At 41.2% G+C, this 22,829-nt stretch overlaps 1 protein-coding gene across 3 annotated transcripts in view; it reads left to right on the forward strand.

Annotated features, from left to right (window-relative positions):
* The first annotated feature begins 1,559 nt into the window (after nt 1-1,559).
* The window catches only part of LAD1 (ladinin 1), a 117,097-nt gene continuing 95,827 nt past the window's right edge, over nt 1,560-22,829 (forward strand). Inside the window, exon 1 of one of the 3 annotated variants that reach the window (XM_075195628.1) lies at nt 1,560-1,905. Coding sequence is in view for 1 of the 3 variants with exons in the window: in XM_075195626.1 (XP_075051727.1) it covers nt 3,184-3,221 (38 nt within the window). In the remaining 2 variants the exon portion in view is untranslated. Of the gene's footprint in view, nt 1,906-2,907; nt 3,222-7,255; nt 8,829-22,829 lie in introns of those variants that run through there. The other 2 variants (XM_075195626.1, XM_075195629.1) reach the window with 2 other exon arrangements.

Here is a 22,829-nt window from a genome sequence, read left to right on the forward strand (position 1 = left end):
TCTTCAGACAAGCTTATAATATTCCTCTGCCACCCTCTTAACCTCGCTACCTTTAGCCTGTTACACAGTTTCACGCGGGACGGCTGCCCCCTGACCAACATTGTTGTGTAACGGGTTCATTTAGCTTATAAGTCACTTTTACCTTTGCAGTCTGGCTGGGCCAAAATGCAAAATGTAGACTTAACCTCATGTGTCAATCTCCCATTGTCCCATAGATTGTAAGCTTGCGAGCAGGGCCTTCTCACCTCTTTGTCTGCTTTACCCAGTTTGTTTATTAGTTTATTATGTTTGTCCCCAATTGTAAAGCGCTACGGAATATGTTGGCGCTATATAAATAAATGATGATGATGATGTATGAGGAAATCTGCATGCCATATACAACCTGCATATACAACTGTTGCTGCTATTACTGTACTGTATAACAACTGTGACTACCTGCATCCAGAGCCAGATTTAGACCTCATGGGGCCCTAGGCAAGATACTGGTTTGGGGCCCCTCCCTGAAAAAATCCATAGCACTATAGTTTTTAGCATAACATATACCCCTGTTCAGGGGCTGGCTGGCAGACTTTAGCCCAGGGGGGCAAGCACATAGCACTGGCTCATAAGTAGCGGCCCATTTTTAAAGGTTGGACTCACCACCGGCCCTGGGAGGGCCCTCTGGGCACTAGGCAATTTCCTAGGTTGCCTAGTGGTAAATCCGGCCCTGCCTGCATCTACTGATTTCTTACAAGTTCAATAAACCAGCAACCTGGTTAAGTTCAATGCGGTTGTGGCTTAACAACCATCCAACACCACTTTACAAACAGCAAAATGTATAACCAGTAGTTTGAGCTCTGACGCTTACTTGCTAGTATCCTCTCAGCCCTGCTCACCCCTCCTATGCAGGGTAAACATCACTCACTTGTTGGGGGTCTGGCGCTTACTTGCTAGTGTTCTCTCAGCCCTGCTCACCACTCTTCTGCATTAATGACACTTCACATGTTTTAGTTCTGACATTTACGTGCTATTGTAGCTTTGGCCCATTCAATACACACAATGCTCCCAGCATCACTCCGTCCCTATAGGGTCTCTCTCTCTTTTATTTATATGGGCTTCTTGATTAGGGGCTCTCCCTTACGGGTTACTTTACTGGGGATTAACTCCCGCAGGTTCTGGTGCTCATTTCCTTATTAATGTTTGTGAAATGAAATAAATGACAATTTCCTAATGTTTACAATAATTATCTAAATGTGTTTTGCTATACTTTTCATATAGTGAAAATCGACCATAGAAAGCTGTAGCTAATTTGTTTTCTGCAATAAATATATATTAAACCATGTTATTTTCCCTTACTGGTCTCTCCACTCATAAAACACATTCTAAGGTAATTAAGCATACCCCCCTCATCGAGCTTTCCTACATTATAGTTATAGTTTGAGGTAATTTCTCCCTCAAATATGTTCCCTTACACTCCCTTTTTTCAAAAAGAAAGGATAAAGAGGAGAACTTTTATTCCAAATTTCTTAAAATATTGTTTACATTGTTTCTAAGTTTACTGATGGGTTGCTCAGCGAAACATAAAATCAATTAGAAAAGAAAGAGAACATTTTTTTTAAGCAGTTAGAAAAAAAATCATATGCCTTCTAAAGTATGCTGAGGTGTGTGCGGTGTGTGAAGAATATATTAATAAACCTAGCAACAATATTTTATTTCCTAAGAAATTTACATCTTTTGTCTCTATAACTCCATTATACTTTTCTATCAGGTGTTGGGATATCCTGGCTCCGCAAATCACTGGGTATCACAGGATCTTCTCCACTGTCACTCGCTCACACTTCTGTTGTGGCCAGTTAATGAAGCCTTCTGTTGCTAAGAAACAATTCCCTGTGTCTCTTCTCTGGGTCGTAGTGCCAGGGCCACACAGTAAGTCCCCGGGAATTGTGAATAACAACACTGGAGGGGGCGTTACATTTAAGATGTGTGTCTTTATGTATTTTACACATTTTTTTTTATATAGCTCATAGTTTATACATAAGATAGCTTGCTTTAAATGGGGTTCCTGATTTCACCATTGATAGACTAAATAAAGACAGGTTAAGAGACAGGTTTGTTAAACACTTCTTAAAAGTATACAGGGCCGTCTCTTCCATAGGGCACGATGGGCAGGTGCCCGGGGGCCCTGCAGCCCAAGGGGCCCGTCAGAGGCAGCTAAAAAAAAAAGTTCCTGAAAAAAAGAAGAAAATACTTACCTTGCGGTCAGCTGGCGATCCGGCTCCCTCCCTGGTCTCCTCCTCCGTCGCGTTCGCAGTGCATGTCGGGCGTGACATCATCACGCCCGCCATCCATTGCGGAGCGCAGCACGGAGGAGGAGACCATGGAGGGAGCCGGATCGCCAGCTGACCGCAAGGTAAGTATTTTCTTCTTTTTTTCAGGAACTTTTTTTTTTAGCTGCCTCTGACGGGCCCCCTGGGCTGCAGGGCCCATATATATAATCATTTTTTTATTTTATTTTTATATATATATAGGGGCCCCGGTGCACTGCTTTGCCCGGCGGCCCCAAATGTTCTTAAGAGGGCCCTGAAAGTATATACAGATTGTGACATTTATTCATAAAAATAATTATCATAACTATATAAAAAAAGGTTAGGGCTAGATTGACTAAGCTGCGGGTTTGAAAAAGTGGAGATGTTGCCTATAGCAACCAATCAGATTTTAGCTGTCATTTTGTAGAAGATACTAAATAAATGAAAGCTAGAATCTGATTGGTTGCTATAGGCAACATCCCCACTTTTTCAAACCCGCAGCTTAGTAAATCTAGCCCTTAGAATTGAGTTTTTTGCACCTTTTTATGTAGCCAATGATGATGATGATGATATTATTAATAACTTCTATTTAATAAAACCCTTCTTCCACATGCATACTTATAATAGTTGTGCAGAGGTAGTAGTATTGCCAAACTTAGTTTCATTGCATAGAATACAACAACACAATCATTATAATTGTTATATTATGCTGACAGTTAATTGGCTAAAGTGTTGAGACTCAGTATCACAATAGTATAGCACACGTACTGTACAAGGTGCAGTCTATTATACCCTCCTCCATTTGGGCAGTGACTTTTTGTCACATGATCTATGATATTCAAGGTGTCTATGTGAACCAGGAAGACAGGTGTATGTGTAGAGCGAGCAGCTCCTGGACATGTCTATCAGCCGGGGAAACTGGTCTACCCTTTCCAGGTATTGAGTTAACTATATGCAGCTCAGAACAGACACATATTTCTCACTGTGTTTTTTTCAAAGCAGTTAAACCTCAGTCTGATTTTCTGTCAACAGACCATAGAAATATGTCTGAAACTGTTTCTCTTTCACTTTTGTGATCCTTTTGTTCTTTTTTAGCATTTTATATTATTCTTAGGATCAACAGAGTTTAAATGTGAATGTTAACTATGTTTAAAAATGTATCTGCTAGCCACTGTGTATATCTGGGTTTTGTAGGGGAAAAAACTTTTGCCATGCATTATGACTAATTGATGTTACAATATGTGTATGATCTCAGTACAAGATACACTTAAATGATTCACTCTACTGGGAAGATTTTAAGGAGGAATCTAATGCTTCTCAAACAATATTATATAACATGTAGTCACTTGTAAATATTATTTTTACCTGTAAGATTTGTAACCATCTTCTTTACATCTTCACATTCTCTCCAGCAGCATATTCAGATTCCTATAATTGCTCCCCCAAAAAGATATGTAACCACCTGTAACTGATCCCCGCAAACAATTAGTGACTGGTGACCAATACTAAAGGTATTCAGTCCCCTGTAATTCTTCTCTCCAGAGTAGGTGTGCAGTTATACTCAATCCTTTAATATTTTATAATGAGATATACCATTCAATATGATATACAACAATTGTTTGCTCTGCTCCCCAAATATATACAGCTATCTCATAACTCGGTTCCCCCACTAAAAAATGACCAGCCTTTAACTCTACTCTCCCAAAGTGTTGTAAACGCCCCCCCCCCCCCCTCACAAACATATGTATACCTCTGTTCCAATGCACTTAAAAAAGTAGCCATTTTAATGCTGTTCTATAATTATATTAGCAGTCAGGCATAGAACGCAAGGGCCCAGTGTTCTGCCCCATTTCACCATTCATCACACCTATGTACGAGCTTACATGCCCCATCTGATGATGCTTGTCCATTATTTATCTGGTTGGCTAGCTTTGAGATACAAAGTGGCTGATGCTGCATGCCTCTGGTCTGCCCTGGCACCAGGTATAACATTAATAGCTATTTTACCATTATAAGCTGTCTTTCTCACAAGGGATACACAATACAATAGGCTGTATATGACCATTTCTGATAAGATGCTGGGAAGTGCATCCAGAATTGGTACTATACAGGTATCTATATATCAGGCCAGATGCTGAGATTATACTCTGGAAAAAAGAAAGTATCATCCTGCAGTTGCAGCAGATTTATATTCACTACAACTCCGCAGCAGAAATAGTAAAGAGAAGTCTCCACTCTTCAGCAAAATAACTTACATACAGCATGTATCCAGTAATTTTATTTTTATTTGTAATACACTTTAATAATAATTCCTGAACAGCATCAGCCAAGCCCTGACAGTTACCATTGTACCAATTTCTATAAACCCATTGCATCCAGTATTTCCATTATCTTCAATATAAAATTAAAAACTTTTATGTAAAAAAAGGAAAACAGCAAAAAAATGTGAAAGAAGCAAATTGTGTTCAGGCAGGTCAGTTTGTGACCTAGAACACTACACTGAACTGTAATTCTAACCCTGCCATTATCATTGTCAGACTGGTAGAAATATACTACAGTGTCTCTATGGGCTTGTGTATTGAACTCAGGAATCTGTGTTCCAGAACTGTTAAAGGTTTGTTTTGTTTCTACATTGCCGACACAACATACCTTGAAGTACTCCTACATATCCTACAGGATCTTTGTGCAGCTACAAAAAGCTTTATGTCATCACTTACAGGAACTTTACTCTGTTTATCATGCAATAAGACAAAGTCATCTGTAGCTCTGGTAAAACACTTGCACCTCAGACCAAGTTCTAGAACTTATTTTATCTTTTGTTGGGAGCCATAACAATATTGTCTAACTTTGAGACAGTCTTTTGTTATGGGCAAACATCTGTGCAAGAAGCATTTTCCTTTTATTTTACTATACCTGTGCTAATAAATAAATCTTAATATATTATCTAGTAATAGTAACTAAATATGATTTGCAATCTGTATGGGCAGAAATGTTTGGCTTTGGTTTCTCAAAGATAGGGAATCTCATAAAGACTGCTTTCTGAGCTCTGATAATGCAACATATCAGTGAAATTGGTAATGGTGGGAATTAATTTTTAAAGTTATGCCCATGACTCCTATTGGCTGAACATTTCATTCAATCATACATGTTTTAAAAGGAGTGAAACATCTCCTTGGTCATTTGAATCTGATTAGATGAAAGGAAATGACTGTACAGATAACCATACTTTTATGAGGTAGAAGGTCTAAAGGTAGGCAATATGTAGGTACAAGTTTTCACAACAGAATGTGAGGCGCAGATATTTTACCCACATAGAGAAAAATGCATTATAATCAGGGCCGGTGCTAGGGTCCTTGGCATCCTAGGCACACTGTCAAAATCGGCGCCCCAATCCCCCCCCCCCCCCCCACAGGCACTGTTTAAAAATCGGCGCCCCCCCCCCCCATGCCGCAGACACACTTTAAAAATCGGCGACCCCCCGCCGCAGGCACACTTTAAAAACTGGTGCCCCCCCGCCACAGGCACACTTTAAAAGTCGGCGCCCCCCCACAGGCACACTTTAAAAATCGGCACCCGGAACACTGTCAAAATCGGCTCCCTCCTCCCCACGTCTTCCCTTACCTTGCCTCCATAAAGCAGCTCCTGTCTGCTTCGTCTCCTCACCTCCACTCACTGACACTGTCGGGCCGTGATGATGATGTCACGCCCGACAGTCAGTGAGTGGAGGGGAGAAGACGGAGAAGAGAGGCGGCGGTGGTGATCCATAGCCCCTTCCCCCCTCCCCGTGGATTTATCTGAACGCTGTGCGGCGGCCGTGGAAGGTATGGTCAGCGGTCGCCGCACAGTTTTAAAGTAATTTTATTTCTGAGGCGCCCTCCAGAGCCCTATTTATAATATCATACTGGCCTCTAGCATTGGGGTGAATTTATGGACATAGTATACAACTAAGTTTGTACACGCTAAAGAAGTTGGTCAAAATATAGATATACACGTTTACTCTGCATTTTCCATCGTATTGCCTCACGCCACAGCATTATTATTCTACTGTAAGATATACAGTTGCCCATTTATTTAACTACATCCGTATAAGATTAAAAGGTACCTTGTAATAATGTGATAATTGGATTGGTATGCAAGTTATTTTCTTAATAACAGACCTACACTGTGTATTTATAGTGTAATAATATATATACAGTATTCAGGTTAATAGGAATGCCAATATCACACATGCCAATAATTCCTGAGTGAGGTTTGGAGACCAATTATAAACCTCATTTTTAGTGACTGGCATATTATTTGAAAAACTTTTACCCTACTATTGAAATGCTAAGGAGCCAATATAACTTGTTTCAAATGTATTTTAAAGAATCTGTGACATTCACCATTTATCTGTAAAATTATAGCTTTTTCTAAGGAACATGTAAAGCCTAAATAATGACATTTTCAATTAGTGGATGGGGTATCCAATTAATGAATAAGACTCAAAAGGTACAATTGAGGACAGATTGGAAATGATTCTCCAAAATCCTTGACCCCTCAAAGATGTAACTAATATAGTATTAATGGAGTGGAAAGTGACTAATCTGATATTGACAGTTTCAGTGATGTTATTGATTCTAACATCATAACATCAAAACTATCAGACAGTGATTTATACAGTGGTCTGGAAAAGAGCAAGGATTAAAAGTATTTCTGTTTTATAGTAGTGCATCATCCGATCTGCAAGTACCAGCAAATGACCATGTGTTGCAGCAACCATATTGTTATTTATATATTTATTCAATATAGCATGTGTTGCAGCAACCATATTGTTATTTATATATTTATTCAATATAGCATGTGTAGTGCTGAACACTGGCCTCTGTGTAAAGATTTTTTAAAGGCCCGCAGACTCTGAAAAATATTTAATAAATGAATAAATATAGTCATGCTTTAACAATTATTTTTTTTAAGTTTACTATAATTAATGTTTTGTCATTAAATGTTATTGTGCTAAATTTGTACATAATTGAAGCTGTGAGAGTACTGTGTGATTCAGTCAGATCTCCATCATAAATAGCCATACCACCCTAACACTATAACTCCCACATGAAACCACAAGTGAGACAGAAAGTGAGTAACAGTGTATACATTGCAAAGTAAATACTAAAATAGCAGAAACTTACCCTTAAGAATCTTCACCAAAGCTTGTTGAATAAAGCAGTTAATGCAGTTGAAGTAATTATTAGATTTTGATCATATGGCCGATTCATCTTCAATTTGCACTTTATGGTCACTCTTCAAACCTATATTATTTTATTACTTTACAATTGATACAAGGGAGTGTCATCTATTTTGACACATGTGTAATATAAAAGTAGGACTATTACACTGCGTCTTGTATATTTTGTATGACAAAACAAAATAAATACACACAGTAACAATGTGGGCAGCTACTGTGGCAGATCCCCCCTCCCCTCACAGAGACTGCTATACCTCAGAGAACAGGTATAGCTGGAGTAGCAATACATTTCAGATAATTGTGTTGCAAAGACGGTGACTCAGACAATGTCACTCACACTTGATTAGACATCCTCAGATAAGACAATTAATTCCAATATAGACACCACCCACAGAAAATTACCACTTATACTATTCCCCATCTCTTTGGTATAATGAAGTAAGGAGTTTATTTAGGGTGTGTCAGCAGCTGGATGTGTTCCCAGTGTAACACAGAGCTCTTTGTTCCTGGTAGATGCAATAAAATTCCCCATTATTATCAGGTATGGGTGACAGAACAGGGCTTCTCTATATGATTGTAGGGCAGGGTTATTTTAAAACTTGTTTGCAGCTTTCAAAGGGACACAATTCTGTGTCATGTTGTAGGTGGAGATTCAGATGCATTTGTTTCTTTCTATCATTATGCAGTGGTAAAGCACACCAGATATAATGCAAGGGGTGCACATAAGTTAAATACTAGCTGTTTTTTTCATGTAGGATGCAAATACTTGATAGCTTTATTTTTACACTGACATTAAAAATTGACCTAGGTCATGCCCTATCCCAGTTATAAATGTGTCCTCATATTTTAAATTTAGCTCCCCCTCCATTGCAACATGATTTTGAAAAGGTTCAAAGTTACTAATTTTTTTGCTTTACTTACCTTAATGAATCAGGCCCTATAAGTTACAAGTGAATTGAGAAAACATGTGTATAATACATGTCTATGTATTAGACATTGCAGTGACCTCCACAATTGTATTCTATGACCGTTGCTACTGAACATGTAAGGTGATGCGCACTGGCTCCATGGGTGGGCTGGGCCAGACAGTTAAATTGTATTTTGGGCCACCTGGTGGTCCAGTGATAATGCAATGGAGACAGCCTTTGCAGTCTGTGCAGGGGCTGTCTCATCGCATAGAACTCACTGCAGCGGCATCATTCATTCACAGAATATTGTACTACATCAGCAGGTCATGTGACTACTGCAGTCACATGGTACACAGTGCAGGAGCTTCTGCTGGAAATCATCATGCCCCTGTGCTGTCACTGATGGAGGAAAAGGTAAGAAGAAGGGGTAAAGTGATGGGGCCTGTGTGTGTGTGTAAAGCATGTGGCATAGGGGGCATGTGTGTGTAAAGCATGTGGCATAGGGGGCATGTGTGTGTAAAGCATGTGGCAGAGGGGGCATGTGTGTGCAAAGCATGTGGCAGAGGGGGTATGTATGTGTAAAGCATGTGGCAGAGGGGGCATGTGTGTGCAAAGCATGTGGCAGAGGGGGCATATGTGGGCAGAGAGGGTATGTATGTGTAAAGCATGTGGCAGAGGGGGCATGTGTGTGTAAAGCATGTGGCAGAGGGGGCATGTGTGTGTAAAGCATGTGGCAGAGGGGGCATATGTGGGCAGAGGGGGTATGTATGTGTAAAGCATGTGGCAGAGGGGGCATGTGTGTGTAATGCATGTGGCAGAGGGGGCATATGTGGGTAGAGGGGGTATGTATGTGTAAAGCATGTGGCAGAGGGGGCATGTGTGTGTAAAGCATTTGGCACAAGGGGGTATGTGTGTGTAAAGTGTTATTAATATTGTTTTATGAATAATTTTTACATAGTGTTTTCAAATGTTAATGTGTTATTTGAATAAATACAAGTATTTTCACACCACTGTCTCTATTATATCTAAATATAACAGACTTATAACATCTTTATCTGGTACCATTCCTTGGTAATCTACCCAATCACAGGAGATTTAATATACCATTTGATTATACAAGGACTAGTGTTGACTATCACAATATGATTAGTTAATAGCACATTACCCATGCTGGGTCATATCATAAACAGCAACGCCTATACATATTATTAAGTACACAGGAGTTTATACATACTGTCCAGTAAGCACCTGACAAGTCTAAACCTTAATATACTTTGTATTACAAATTTTGAGAGCGCTGGATCAATCATATATATGTTTATGTGAAATTTGATAGGTCTGGACCACCTATAGACCTGCAGCTGCTTTAGTCATACAAAGGCAACTGTCTAAGGGGGTATATTTACTAAACTGCAGGTTTGAAAAGTGGAGATGTTGCCTATAGTAACCAATCAGATTCTATTTATCATTTATATAGTACATTCTACAAAATGACAGCTAGAATCTGGTTGCTATAGTCAACATCTCAACTTTTTTAAACCCTCAGTTTAGTAAATATACCCCTAAGTGTAATTTTGTGTGCACAAATACAGTGTATGGAGTATGTTAACATCATGTGTGTGTGAGGGGGGGGGTACGTTAATATAATGTGTGAGGGAAGTAGAGATGCTCACTGACCCCCGTGTTTTGGTTTTGGATCTGGATTACCATTGTCTTTTGGTTTTGCCAAAACCGCCCTTGCGTGTTTTGGTTTTGTTTGGGAATTTTGATTAAAAATCAATGTTTTTGGGCATAAAATAACTGAATTTAGTGCTCCACCTGGTTCTTGGGTAAGTAATGTAATTGTAAAGCTATATAATTATGAAAAAAACTGTTTAATTCCAGGTAGGCCGTCATTAATTCTACACACAAACCAGATTGTCTTCCTCTCCATCTATGCATATTGGCAATGCAGCCATCGTCTTTGGGTGTATATTACACCCTACACTTATAGTTAAATATCTAAAGAAATGGACAAAGGCAGTTTGGTTTCTGTCTCTATAGGCCTCCCTCCACTTGTAGAAAATAGTAAAAAATTCAGCCGTTATAGACTGAACAATATAAATTGAAATGGACAAAGGCAGTTTGGTTTCTGTGTCTCTAGGCCCCCCTCCACTTGTAGAAAATAGTAAAAAATTCAGCCGTTATAGACTGTACAATATTAATTGAAATGGACAAAGCCAGTTTGGGGTCAGTCTGTGTATGACACCCTACCCTTATTGAGAAATTGCCAAAACAGCAGCCTTTCAAGACTGTACGTGATATAGAAATGCCCCAAGTCCCTTTCCTATTTGGGGGTAGATTGCACCCTACACTTATACTTGTACTTATAAGTATACTTATTTTTTTTTTTTGGTGTGTTTTTTTTCCCTGATTTAAAAAGACTATGTACTTTTACATAGGCTTTACCAGATGACGTACAGGGAAGACTACCATCAGGACTGGTGCCAGCACCTGCTTGCGGATTCTGCTCATACGTGGACTGCTTTGAATCCATTTTAATGAGCCCAAGTAGTGCAAAATATTCAATAGATATTGCTGCTAGATATGACTTTTTACAGCCAGAAAAATTATTGTTTCACACTGGGGAATATGGGACATCCCAAAGCACTTGTAGTGCAAAATATTGTATAGATAGATGCTGCTGCTAAATATGACTTTTGGCAGCCAGAAAAATTATTGTTTCACACTGGGGAATATGGGACACCCCAAAGCACTTGTAGTGCAAAATATTGAAAAAAAGTCTCCTCTATCCTCCTCTCTTCCTGCTCTAACAATTGCTAATAGAATTGGTAATAATAATAGAATTGAATATATTAGAATTGAAATAATAATACAAAGAATAAGGTGTACAATTATTGCTCTGTCCCTGTTCTTTTTTTTTTTTCAAAACATTTTTATTGAAGATGTCCAGACATCAATCATACATTAGAGTTTGTTTCATAAAGAAAGAGAAGCATTCAATTGTAAATACAATCAACATACATGTACATAGATATTGTTACATTTTTTAATGGATTCTACTTGAGGAGGTTTGACAACACCTCGCTACATATATTCCAGGATATATATATCTGATATTAGTATATTGTAGGACTGTAACATGGAGGACAATACCACAATATGATAACACTTGTGATGAGAACAAATATATCGCCCATTCTCAATGAAAGGAGTGTTCGCAATATTACAGTTACCCCTCCCCAACCTATTATCAGGGTGCAGAGGGATCAGAGGGAGAGGACAGGCCCACCCCATCATCTCATACAATAATTGGAGGGTCTTGGAGAAGCACCCTTGTTTCATACCACAATGTCTGGTGAAAGCATTCATAAAGTTGATTTCGTAGTTGGGAGGGTAGGATATCAATGTAGCTTTCCCAAGTCTCCAAAAATTTGCGAGTTAGGGTACTTTTCTGGAGAGAAGCCTCCAGCCAGTCCATTCTCATGAGAAAGTACATCTTTTCTTTAAATAAATTGAGTGTTGGAGGGGCGTTCTGGATCCACATATGGAGGATCGATTTCCTAGCCGCTGCAGATATTGCCATAAGTTACCTTCTACCTCCTACAGAGGTTCGTGCATCAGGAGGCAAAATACCCAGTATTGCCCATTCGGGAGTGAGTGGCAAATAGTTAACTAAATCTGCAGTTGCAAACCTCCATACCCGGGTCCAGAAGGCTCTGATTATAGGACATGCCCATAAACAATGATATAGATCTGCTTGGGTTTCACCACATTTAGGACATCTAGAATCAGCTGAAAGATCAATAATGTTTTGACGATGTGGCGCGAGGTAACCCCTGTGGAATATGTTAAGAAACATCTCTGCGTATATAGAAGCTGGGAAGAGCTTTATTTAAGTGGCCAATCCTTTCAGCAACACCTGTTCTGTTAATTGGGGGAAATGGCGCAACCATCCACTCAGGCCCGAATTTATTTTAGTGTGATCTATTATAGTTCTCAGAAAAGCATGGTTGGACGAGATCGCTCCCCTCTTGGAGGAAACAGTTAATAATAAAGTATCAAGAGGGTTATCCCAATCCACTGATGAGAAGAGCGATATCACCTCTCGGACATAATGCTGGGCCTGAATGAAAGACCACATGGACCTAAAAATGGGAACAACTCCAGAGCCTCCGCATGCGGAGTGGCTTTCTCCCAGTCCTGCTCAACAACTGTCCTACTGTCTGCAGCCCTTCCCTCTCCCACATAGTAAAGGGGCGAGCCGCCATGCCGTTCTGAAATGCGGGGTTTTTGATAAACGGTAAATGTATAGATTTATAGGGATTAAGATGAAGTTTATGTCTCAGTATATGCCAAATTTTCCTAACCAAAACAATAAGAGGGTTTTCAAGAGTATGAGGGGGCAACTCCTGGTCATGTAGGTGAAGAAAAGCCTTTAAATGAATTTCCGAGAGAAATTGTTTTTCTACTGCTAAATTGGTAAAGGTACTCTGATCCATTAACCAATCCTTCAGGTATCGTAAATGAGCTGCATGACTATATTGTACTATGTCCGGGAAATTTATGCCTCCATTAGACTTGGGTTGTTGAAGTTTAATAAGGCTAATCCTGGGGCGCTTCTTTTTCCAAATAAATTTACGGAAAAGATAATTAATTTTTTGAGCGTCTTTTTGTGTTAGAAGGAGTGGCAATGTTTGCAGTGGATATAGTAATCGTGGAAACGATATCATCTTCAGAAGGTTTGCCCTGCCCAAGTAGGATACATTGAGTCGTTCCCAACCCTCTAACTCCTTTTGCATGTCCGTTATGACTTTGCTGATATTAAGATTATAGAGAGTGGCCATGTTCTTCGGGAGTCGGACCCCCAAGTATGGTATTGACCCATTCGCCCACTGCAGCCCAAGTGACCGAGCCCATTGAGGCTCCGCTGGACCTCTCCCCAGATATATTGCTGTTCATTTTTCAAGATTTACTTTGAATCCTGAAACAGACCCTATTTCCATGATTTTCTCCATCAGCGGACCCAGACTAGACTGTGGGTTTGAGATATGAAGCAGAATATCGTCGGAAAATGCTGTAATTTTTGTGCACTCTGTGCCAACCGAGATACCTTCCATCCGGGGCCACTGCTGGATCAACCTCAGCATTGGATCTAGTGATAAATTAAATAGCAGCGGGGACATCGGGCACCCTTGTCTAGTGCCTCTCGTCATCACTAGTGGATCTCCCAATAATGTATTAATGATTAGAGACATTGATGGGGTATCATAGAAATAATTTATCATTGCTATGAAATCTTGGCCAGACTCCCTCTCATTTAACACAGCTGATAGGAAAGACCAGGACACTGTATCAAATGCCTTATGAGCATCTAAGCTGAGAAGCATGTTGGGTGAGCGGGGGTCCTGAGAAGAGGCAATTATTGAAGCTATTGCAGTACAAATACCACGCACCGAATGGCGTCCGTGCACAAAGCCTAGTTGGTGTGAGGTTAACAGGGAGGGCAGTATTGTCTGGAGGCGCCTGGCCATTATACGGGAAAGAATTTTAAAATTCAGGTTTAGCAGAGTTATAGGGCGATATGAAGACATTGACATAGGGTCCTTGTTTGGCTTAGGGATTAAAGTAGTGTATGCCTGGTTAAAAGATGGGTAATGAGGGCGATGATGGTGGATAGTCCGATATAGTTCCAGTAGAGTCGGTACTATCTCCACTTTCAGTAGTTTATAATATTCCCCCGTAAATCCATCTGGGCCAGAAGATTTATGAAGCTTCAGATCTGAAATAGTATCCAAGATCTCTTGAGATGAAATTTCTGTATTTAGTTATTCCTGTTGTTCAAGAGACAGCTTTGGCAAATTAGCTTCCTGCATTATTTCACTCAGGAGTGCATCATTAGATGGGGTAGCTGTATATAGCGTCTGATAGTATTTTAAGAAGGTTCCCGCTATTTCTTTAGATTTAGTGAGGGGCAGTGGAGATTCTGGTGTTTTGATAGCCACTATATGATTTTTTACGTCTAAAGGGTTTTGAGAGATTCACCAAAAGTCTACCAGTTCTATTACCCCACCTATAGTATCTATTTTTTGTGTAATCTATTTTAGACTGATCTTGGGTCAGTAGGAAATTTTCTAATGTTTGTTTTGCCTGTTTATAGCTAGCGTATGTTATATCTTCGGGATCAGAGAGATAGGCATTGTACTGAGTTCGCATTGTCCGTGAGAGGAATTGGTAGAGTTTATTCGATTCTTTTTTACGATTGGCCATATATACGCTATTATATTCCCTCGTAAGACTGCTTTAGATGCCTCCCAGAATATTATAGGGTTGTCAAAATATTCGATGTTATTGTCTTGGTAATCCAACCAATGGTATTGAAGATGCTGTTTAAAATTCTCTGAGGTATATAAATAGGATGGGAATCGCCAAGTTGAGTTCCGTTGTCCTTCCAAGGGCAGACGGAGCGTTACTGTTATAGGGGCATGGTCAGATATAAGTATAGAGCCAACATCGGTCTTAAGGACCTCAGTTATTAAGGAATCAGCTAATAGTATGTAATCAAGCCTGGAAAAAGAATTATGCACTCCCGAGTGAAATGTGAAAGATCTATCGGAGGGATTTTGGTTCCATATTTCCGATCTGAGGTTTTGGGGAACAGGATTTTTATCCACAGTTGGATCATCTACCACATTAAAATCACCTATTATTAAATTTGGCGTTTCTCTTGAGGAGACCAATTGGAATATAAAATGGAAAAATTATTTTTGATTTACATTGGGGGCATATATGTTTAGGAGCGTATATTTATAATCATGGATTTGGACATCAAGTAGTATATATCTGCCATTTGGATCAATTATCTTGTCTGAAACGGTATAGGACACATTCCTCCCAAACAACACGGCCACTCCCCTGGACTTATTTTGGTATGGGGCTGATATGCACTCCGCAATCCAAGTATCTTTAAGACTAGAGTCATCCCCTGCTTTCCAATGTGTTTCCTGCAAGAAGGGGTGTTTAAACTGTCTACATTCCATGAAATTACCTTCAAGGGTGGGGGAGGACGGGGAGATGAATCTACGTCAGAATGTGTAAACGGCATGGTCAGCTCGCCCCCCCACCCAGGGATTGGTTACTTACGAACTGCAGTCCTTCTTGGTGTGTTTTTAAGATGACGGGAAGCAGGCGTGTCTCCAGCCCCTCAAAAAGATTCTGGTCTCCTCCGCACCCCCCATACATTTGCAAATTTAAGATCCCTGTCCATGTTAAAAAAAAATAAAAGCATTATTGTCTGAACAATCTTCATCCACCATTTTCTATTTTTCCTATTTTCCAATAACAAGCTAGGGTGAATCCCAGACATGTAGTCGGGACTCATCCTTAAAGACGTGAACATTTCAATAACTTTGTTATTCATAATCAAAGCGAGAAGAAATGGGGGGGCGTGGCTTGGCGGCCATATCGACTCCTGCTCCCAAACCACAAATTTAGAGTTTAAATTAGAATTTACCCCTTCTAAATTGGCACAAACGACCTGTAAAATTCACCTTGAATGCCCCAGAGGCAATAAAAGAAGCTTCCCCGACTTCCGGGAGCAGTTTGGCCCCGCCACACCAAGTTTAGCCGACGCAGGAGGCTAAAATAAATAATCCTCCATACAGTCCACCGTAGCCTATCTAGGCGGGACCCCGCTGCCCAACGAACCCCATAGAAGTAGCCGCGGACAGCATCTCCCGGCTGGCGGTGTCTGGCAGTGTCGATCACTCCAGGCCCAACCTACTCACCTGCAGTTCAAAGTCGCTGGCATCGGAGAGGCAGAGGAGGTAGCTGGTGCGCGGCTGGGTGGCATCGCAGAGCAGCCTTTACCCGTAGAGGGAGCCGTACGGGGACCGGGGGCCTACTTCCGGTATAGACCAGGGGCTGAAGCTGAGTCATTCTAGGAGGACCCTGCTACTTCCGGTTTCCCTGTGGCACTTCCGGTCGGCCGGCTCAGGACGGATCTCCCCACATTAGACCTGCCATCAACAAGAGGGCTCTCCTGGTGGGCGCAGCCCCGCAAACAGCCTGCGGTGAGTGTATGTCTCACTCTCTTTAAGCTCAGCTGTGTCCCCATAAAAACACACTACTCAGGACTTACATTCCTTGGTGAGAGGAGACAGGGGAACTAATGCTTTGTGCCTGCAACAGTGAGGTGTGCCCAGATCAGGGAAAGCATATGTGGTGACTCCCTATAAATATAACACTCCAGGGCATATTGTATAATACTAATAAAGCAGTAGGACCCGTGCAATCAACAGTTAAATCTGCGTGAACTCCTCAGTGTGTGATTGAGTGTAACTGTAATAACAGTCACCTGAAGTACACAGATACAAACAAGACCAAGGCATCAAGAGGTTAACATCAAGTAATTTAATTAAGTTGTGCTCCCATAAGAAGTGTGAGGATTTACCACCCTCTATTGTCTAAGTCAAATCCTGCAATTGAAAGTACTGTTATATACCTATGGTATAACACAGATTTCTTGTTACTGTGCTTATACTGCTATCTAGTGACCACACAGCGATAGCCCAATTGAAAGGAGTTTAACACTACTAAGTGACTTTTTAAGCACTCAAGCTTTAATCAACATCTCTTACTTTCCTTTTTCTGAGCGGCCATTTGCTCTCCCGGAATGACCGCCTAAACAACACTATCTGGCCCGACCCGCCCGGAGACACACTTGTTCTCATTTATAAATCCTACCTGGTGTCCGGCTATCAATCATGCATAAAAACAGTTCCAGAGGGAAGAGGGGGACACAGACGGGTATCCTCCAACACATGACAAGACAGGATTCCCCCCTGCATACCACCTCATCCCCCCGGTCTCCCCAAGCCCCGGGGGAAAACCAGACTGATTCTGCAGACGCTCTGGCCACCATTCAGGCCATGATGATCTCACTCCAGAACACCTTCACCACTGAATTTCAAAAACTGTCGGCGGATCTTCGTGGCGAAATTGCGCAGCTGACTAAGCGTACTGCCTCTATTGAACACAAAGTGGATTCCAACTCCAAAGTGTTGCAGGAAACAACGCAAGATATTGACTATCTGAATAGGGAGCTATTGTTCTATAAAGAGAAGTCAGAAGATCTTGAAAATAGAGAACGCCGGAATAATCTTCGGATTCGAAATATCCCGGAATCAGTGGACCACCAACAGCTGGAACCCTATCTGGTCCGTTTATTCCAAAAATTGGTCCCAGAGCTCTCAGAACAAACCATATGCATCGAACGGGCACACAGAGCCCTGCGCCCTAAGCCTAAAGATTCAGAACCTCCCAGGGATGTGGTCCTTAAGTTTCTGTCCTTTAAAATCAAAGAGAGCATAACAATAGCTATCAGGAACTCTCCTTACGTTCTATTTGAAGATTCAAAGATTCAAATCTTCCAGGATCTGGCCCCTTCCACAATCTTGAAACGTAGGGAATTAAAGGACGTTACAAGAACTTTACGAGAGCATGGATATAAATATAAGTGGGGTTTTCCCTTCCATTTAATTGTAGAAGTAAATGGACGACAAATCACCATAAGAGATCCAAGCGAAGGCAAAGACCTGCTACGTAAAGTCGAATTGGGTCGTCCGGTTCCAGATCCGATATCTAGTCAGTGACAAGAGCTTCTCAATTCTTTTGTTGACAGATGTTCATTCCAACCGTTAGTTTTTTGGAATGGAGCCTGGGCTACTATGGCTTCCTGGTAAATATGACGGCTTCATAAACTGAAATTTGTTATCTGGGACAGGTACCATTAGTCTTGTCACTTCCAATTGGAGGGAACCATATGCAGCTGCTTAGTAGAATCTAATATACCAAATTTATGTTAGAGAGTCTGTTATATAAACATGTTATATTTGATGTGCTGCTCATATATTTACGTGTTATCCTAACTTCTGCACGTTTAAATACGTTCATGTTGTTTCTCAGATTGTTCTCTAGGTTAACTCCCTATAGACAAAGGACGGCCATGTCTCTTGGGCTTCCTTGCTGTTCTACATTGTGAGTGATGGGGCCTGGTTGGCGTTACGGTTCGGTTTTCAGTCGGTACCCATGGACTGAGCTGGATTGCTTGGGGGACATGGCCGCCTCCTGGTGCCGAAGCTCGGCTGGAGACTTGAGGTCCCCTGGAATCTGTTTTTGTTTTTTAACTTAGGTCTTTAAAAATGCTTAAAATGTTCCCACAGTTACATTATTGCTTTATTATAACTCTTTATAAGGATTTATGTTCCTGTTTGTAATGCGTGTTTCTGGATGGGTTGGGCTAGGTTCCTCAGCCCGGCCTCGCACCCCATATACATTGGGTCAAAGGAGTGTGTGGACAGTTTAGTCCTCATAATCTCCCTGTTTGCAATACCCTAATTTTAGTAACTCGAAACCCAACTCCTGAGCCCATCCGACCCGTTCTACTTGAAACGGTTCGGATTCCCATTTTTCCGTGGGCTCAACCTCAGTGGTCACCTCTTGCCCCACACTTTGCTGGGCGTAGTGGTTGTCCACTAGCTACCCTCATCCCTTCACCAATACTCTTCCTCTAGTCTTTCCCTTCCCTTCCCCTTCCTTCCTTTTCTCTTTTTCCCCTTCTCTTCCTACTACCCAAGCTTTACTTACTTTCTCTCACTCTTTTTGATTAACTTGGTACGTCTCTCAGTATTTTTGTAGAGCATCATGTCTTTGACTTTTGCTTCTATTAATGTTAAGGGACTTAATACACCACAAAAAAGATCACTTCTACATAGAACTGTAAAAGATTTAAAAGCTTTGTATTTTTACAGGAGACTCATTTCAAAAAGAGCGACCATCCTTACTTGTCCTCCCGTAGATTTCCCACTGTGGAATATGCCTCCTTACCAGTCAAGAGGTGTGGAGTTGCCATCATGATTAGGAATTCTGTGCCCTTTCAGCTTACAGCATCTATTCTAAATCATGAGGGCCGCTTCATCATATTGGTGGGTCAGGTAGGACATCAAACCATTACTGTGGCAAATTTATATGCGCCTAATACAGGGCAATCTAGCTTTTTTAACAAATTATTTTCTGAGTTAGGTAAGTTACAGAGAGGTCTTCTCCTGATAGGCGGAGACTTTAATACTATACTGTCAGAGGATCTGGATAGATCAGGAACACGACAGGTACATCCACCTACTACCCAAACAAAGGGGCTGATCAAACACATGGCTGGGGCTGGTCTGTTCGATTCCTGGAGAGCTCATAACCCTTCCTCTGGTGACTATACTTTCTACTCACATCCACATAATTCTTACTCCAGAATTGATATGATCATGGGCTGTAGTAAAGCTATACAACTTCTCACTCGTACAGACATACTCATCAACTCATGGTCGGATCATTCAATAATCACGGCTTCGTTTGATCTGTTAGATAGATCTAAAAGTAACTCATTTTGGAGATTAAACGAATCCTTGCTCAAGTTGCCCGTGTTTAAAGAGCAAATGGAGTCTCGCCTCCAAGAATACTTTGATATTAATCTAACGCCTGACACCCCTCTTCCCACGATTTGGGAAGCGCATAAATCAGTCATCAGAGGGGCCATTATTAGGTTCGCCTCCTTTCGTAAAAAACAACAAACCTTGAAACTGAACTCTCTTACTGCCCAGTTGAAACAGCTCGAGGGTGTTCACAAACAAAATCATTCAAAACTAGTTTACAAGCAAATTCTTTCCATTAGAGGTGAAATCCAATCTTTGTTAGCAGAAAAGACTGAGAGAGCCCTTTGCTGGCTCAGTCAAAAATTTTATGAGAAAAGTAACAAGTCTGACACTATGTTAGCAAACAAATTGAGGGCAAAACGAGCAGCACAGGCAATAATGGCAGTAAGAGACAAGAAGGGTATGTTGAGTTACGACCCAAAAGTTATCAACGACTCTTTCTATAGGTATTACAAATCTCTATACAATCTGAATAAAGAGGGCGCCCCGGCACCCCCCTCGCCATCGATTATCCAACAATTTCTAAAGACTTGTAACCTCCCAAAGCTAGATAAGAATATAGCCTCCAAACTGAATGAAGACATCAATGGGGAGGAGCTTAAGGCAGCTCTTAAATCCCAAAAGACCTCCAAAGCTCCTGGCCCCGATGGTTTCACCACCTCTTACTATAAAAACCTTTAAACATATTTTGTCTCTGCACCTACTTACTATTTTCAATTCAATCCTACGGGGGGAGCAATTTCACAGAGACACCACACATTCCAATATTATTGTAATACCCAAGCCTAGTAAAGACCCCACGGTTTGTGCTAACTTCCGGCCCATCTCATTGCTAAACATGGATATTAAGCTATTTGCCAAAATTCTGGCGAATAGGTTGAACAACCATCTGTCGCGCCTTATAGATTCGCATCAAGTTGGATTTGTCTCAAACAGACAAGCTCTAGACAACACCAGGAGAACCATAGACTTGATTTCCTACATAAACCAAACTAAACTTCCTTCTGTGGTTTTGGCGCTAGACGCAGAGAAGGCCTTTGATAGGCTCTCCTGGCCATTTATGTTTCAAACCCTTCAATCCTTTGGATTCTTCGGCAATTTTCTTCAAGGCATTCAAGCCTTATATCATAGCCCATCCTCCTCGGTGTCGACGAATGGTTTGACCTCTTCCATGTTTGGCATTGGGACGAGACAAGGTTGCCCTCTCTCCCCTCTTATCTATGCAATATGTATCGAACCACTTGCTGCTCGGATTCGACTAAACCCGGATGTGAGGGGAATCCAGGTCACGAGTAGACAATTTAAGATATCACTGTTTGCAGATGATGTTCTTCTCACATTATCATCACCCCAAACCTCTCTTCCTAATTTATTTGTGGAGCTGCAAAATATCGGTTCTCTTTCTGGATATAAAGTGAACAACTCCAAATCAGAAGCGCTTGCGCTACATCTTTCACCTCATACAAAGTCTTAGAGCTTAATTTTGAGCTCCAGTGGCGTCCTAAAGCAATCCGATATCTGGGAGTCTATATAACAAGCTCCTATGAAACTTTGTTTCAGGCTAATTACCCTCCTTTGTTGTCCACAATAAAACATGATTTATTGACCTGGAGTTCTCTTTACATCTCGTGGTTCGGAAGGATCAATGCCATCAAAATGAATGTCTTACCCAGATTTTTATATTTATTTCAGACCCTCCCAGTTAAAGTCCCTGACTCTTTCTTGAGCTCTATTCAATCTATGTGCGGTGGGTTTGTGTGGCAAGGTAAGAGACCCAGACGTAGCAAACTTTGTCTAGCTAAATCTAAATTTAATGGCGGTCTGGGCCTCCCCTTGTTTGACAAAGCTACACAACTGACTCATTTTATCTCTTGGCTCTCGCCATTGGGAATCAAGAAGTGGGTGGATATCGAAGACTTTTTGTCTCCAGATATAGGAGTTCGCTTTTTACCTTGGATTCCTAGGGGTGTCAGACCAGCCTCAACCCTTGTTACGCCCTCCATCCGTTTTACGCTGGAGGTATGGGACAAATTGAACAAAAAATATACACTGGCCCCATACCCTTCGCATCTCACCCAGCTATGGAGACACCCTTGTTTCCCGCAGGGGTGCATCAATGCTTTTGCTTACCCTTGGAGGAAAGCAGGGCTAGACCGTTTCTTCCATTTGATGGGAGAGCATGCTCCACGCTCTTTCACAGACTTGTGCGAGAGACACGCACTTCCAAGCAACCTTTACTTCCATTATGTGCAAATCAAAAGTTTTATTCAAGCCCAGACCCATTAATCTAGGTTACGGTTGCCAACATCCTTCGAGAGACACTGTATTTATAGTCCGGGTCGCCGAGGCTATATTTCGATCCTGTATAGTTCTCTCGTGTCCTCCTCATCTCCTCCTAAGGAAATGTTTGAGCAGACTTGGGAACAGGATCTTGGGGTGACCCTAGACAAGGAGAGATGGTCGCTCATCCGTGAAAGAATCTCAAGGTCATCTATTAACATAGCTATCCGCAAAAACTCATACAAGGTCTACACTAGATGGTACATGGTCCCTGAGAAACTTCATTCTATCTATCCCCAAATCTCAGATCTATGTTGGCGTGAATGTGGGGCGGTGGGCTCTTTCTTTCATATTTGGTGGGATTGCCCTTTGGTAGATAAATTCTGGGACGAAGTTATATCATTGGTTCGACAGGTTACTTCAATTACTGTGCCTAAGAATCCACTCTCGGTGCTTCTATACCAACCTATCAAGGGCATTACTAAAACATCAGACAAGCTGATCCGACACATCTATAATGCAGCTAAGTTACAAATAGCTAGTGAATGAAAAAAGACCTCACAACCTTCTAGAGAGGGTGTTATGAAAAGAACTTGGCACACTGCATCCATGGAGTATGTGACTAGTCTCCTCCATGATAAAGTTTCCA

The sequence above is a fragment of the Mixophyes fleayi genome, chromosome 2, assembly GCF_038048845.1.
Source record: "Mixophyes fleayi isolate aMixFle1 chromosome 2, aMixFle1.hap1, whole genome shotgun sequence".
Classification (NCBI taxonomy): domain Eukaryota; kingdom Metazoa; phylum Chordata; class Amphibia; order Anura; family Limnodynastidae; genus Mixophyes; species Mixophyes fleayi.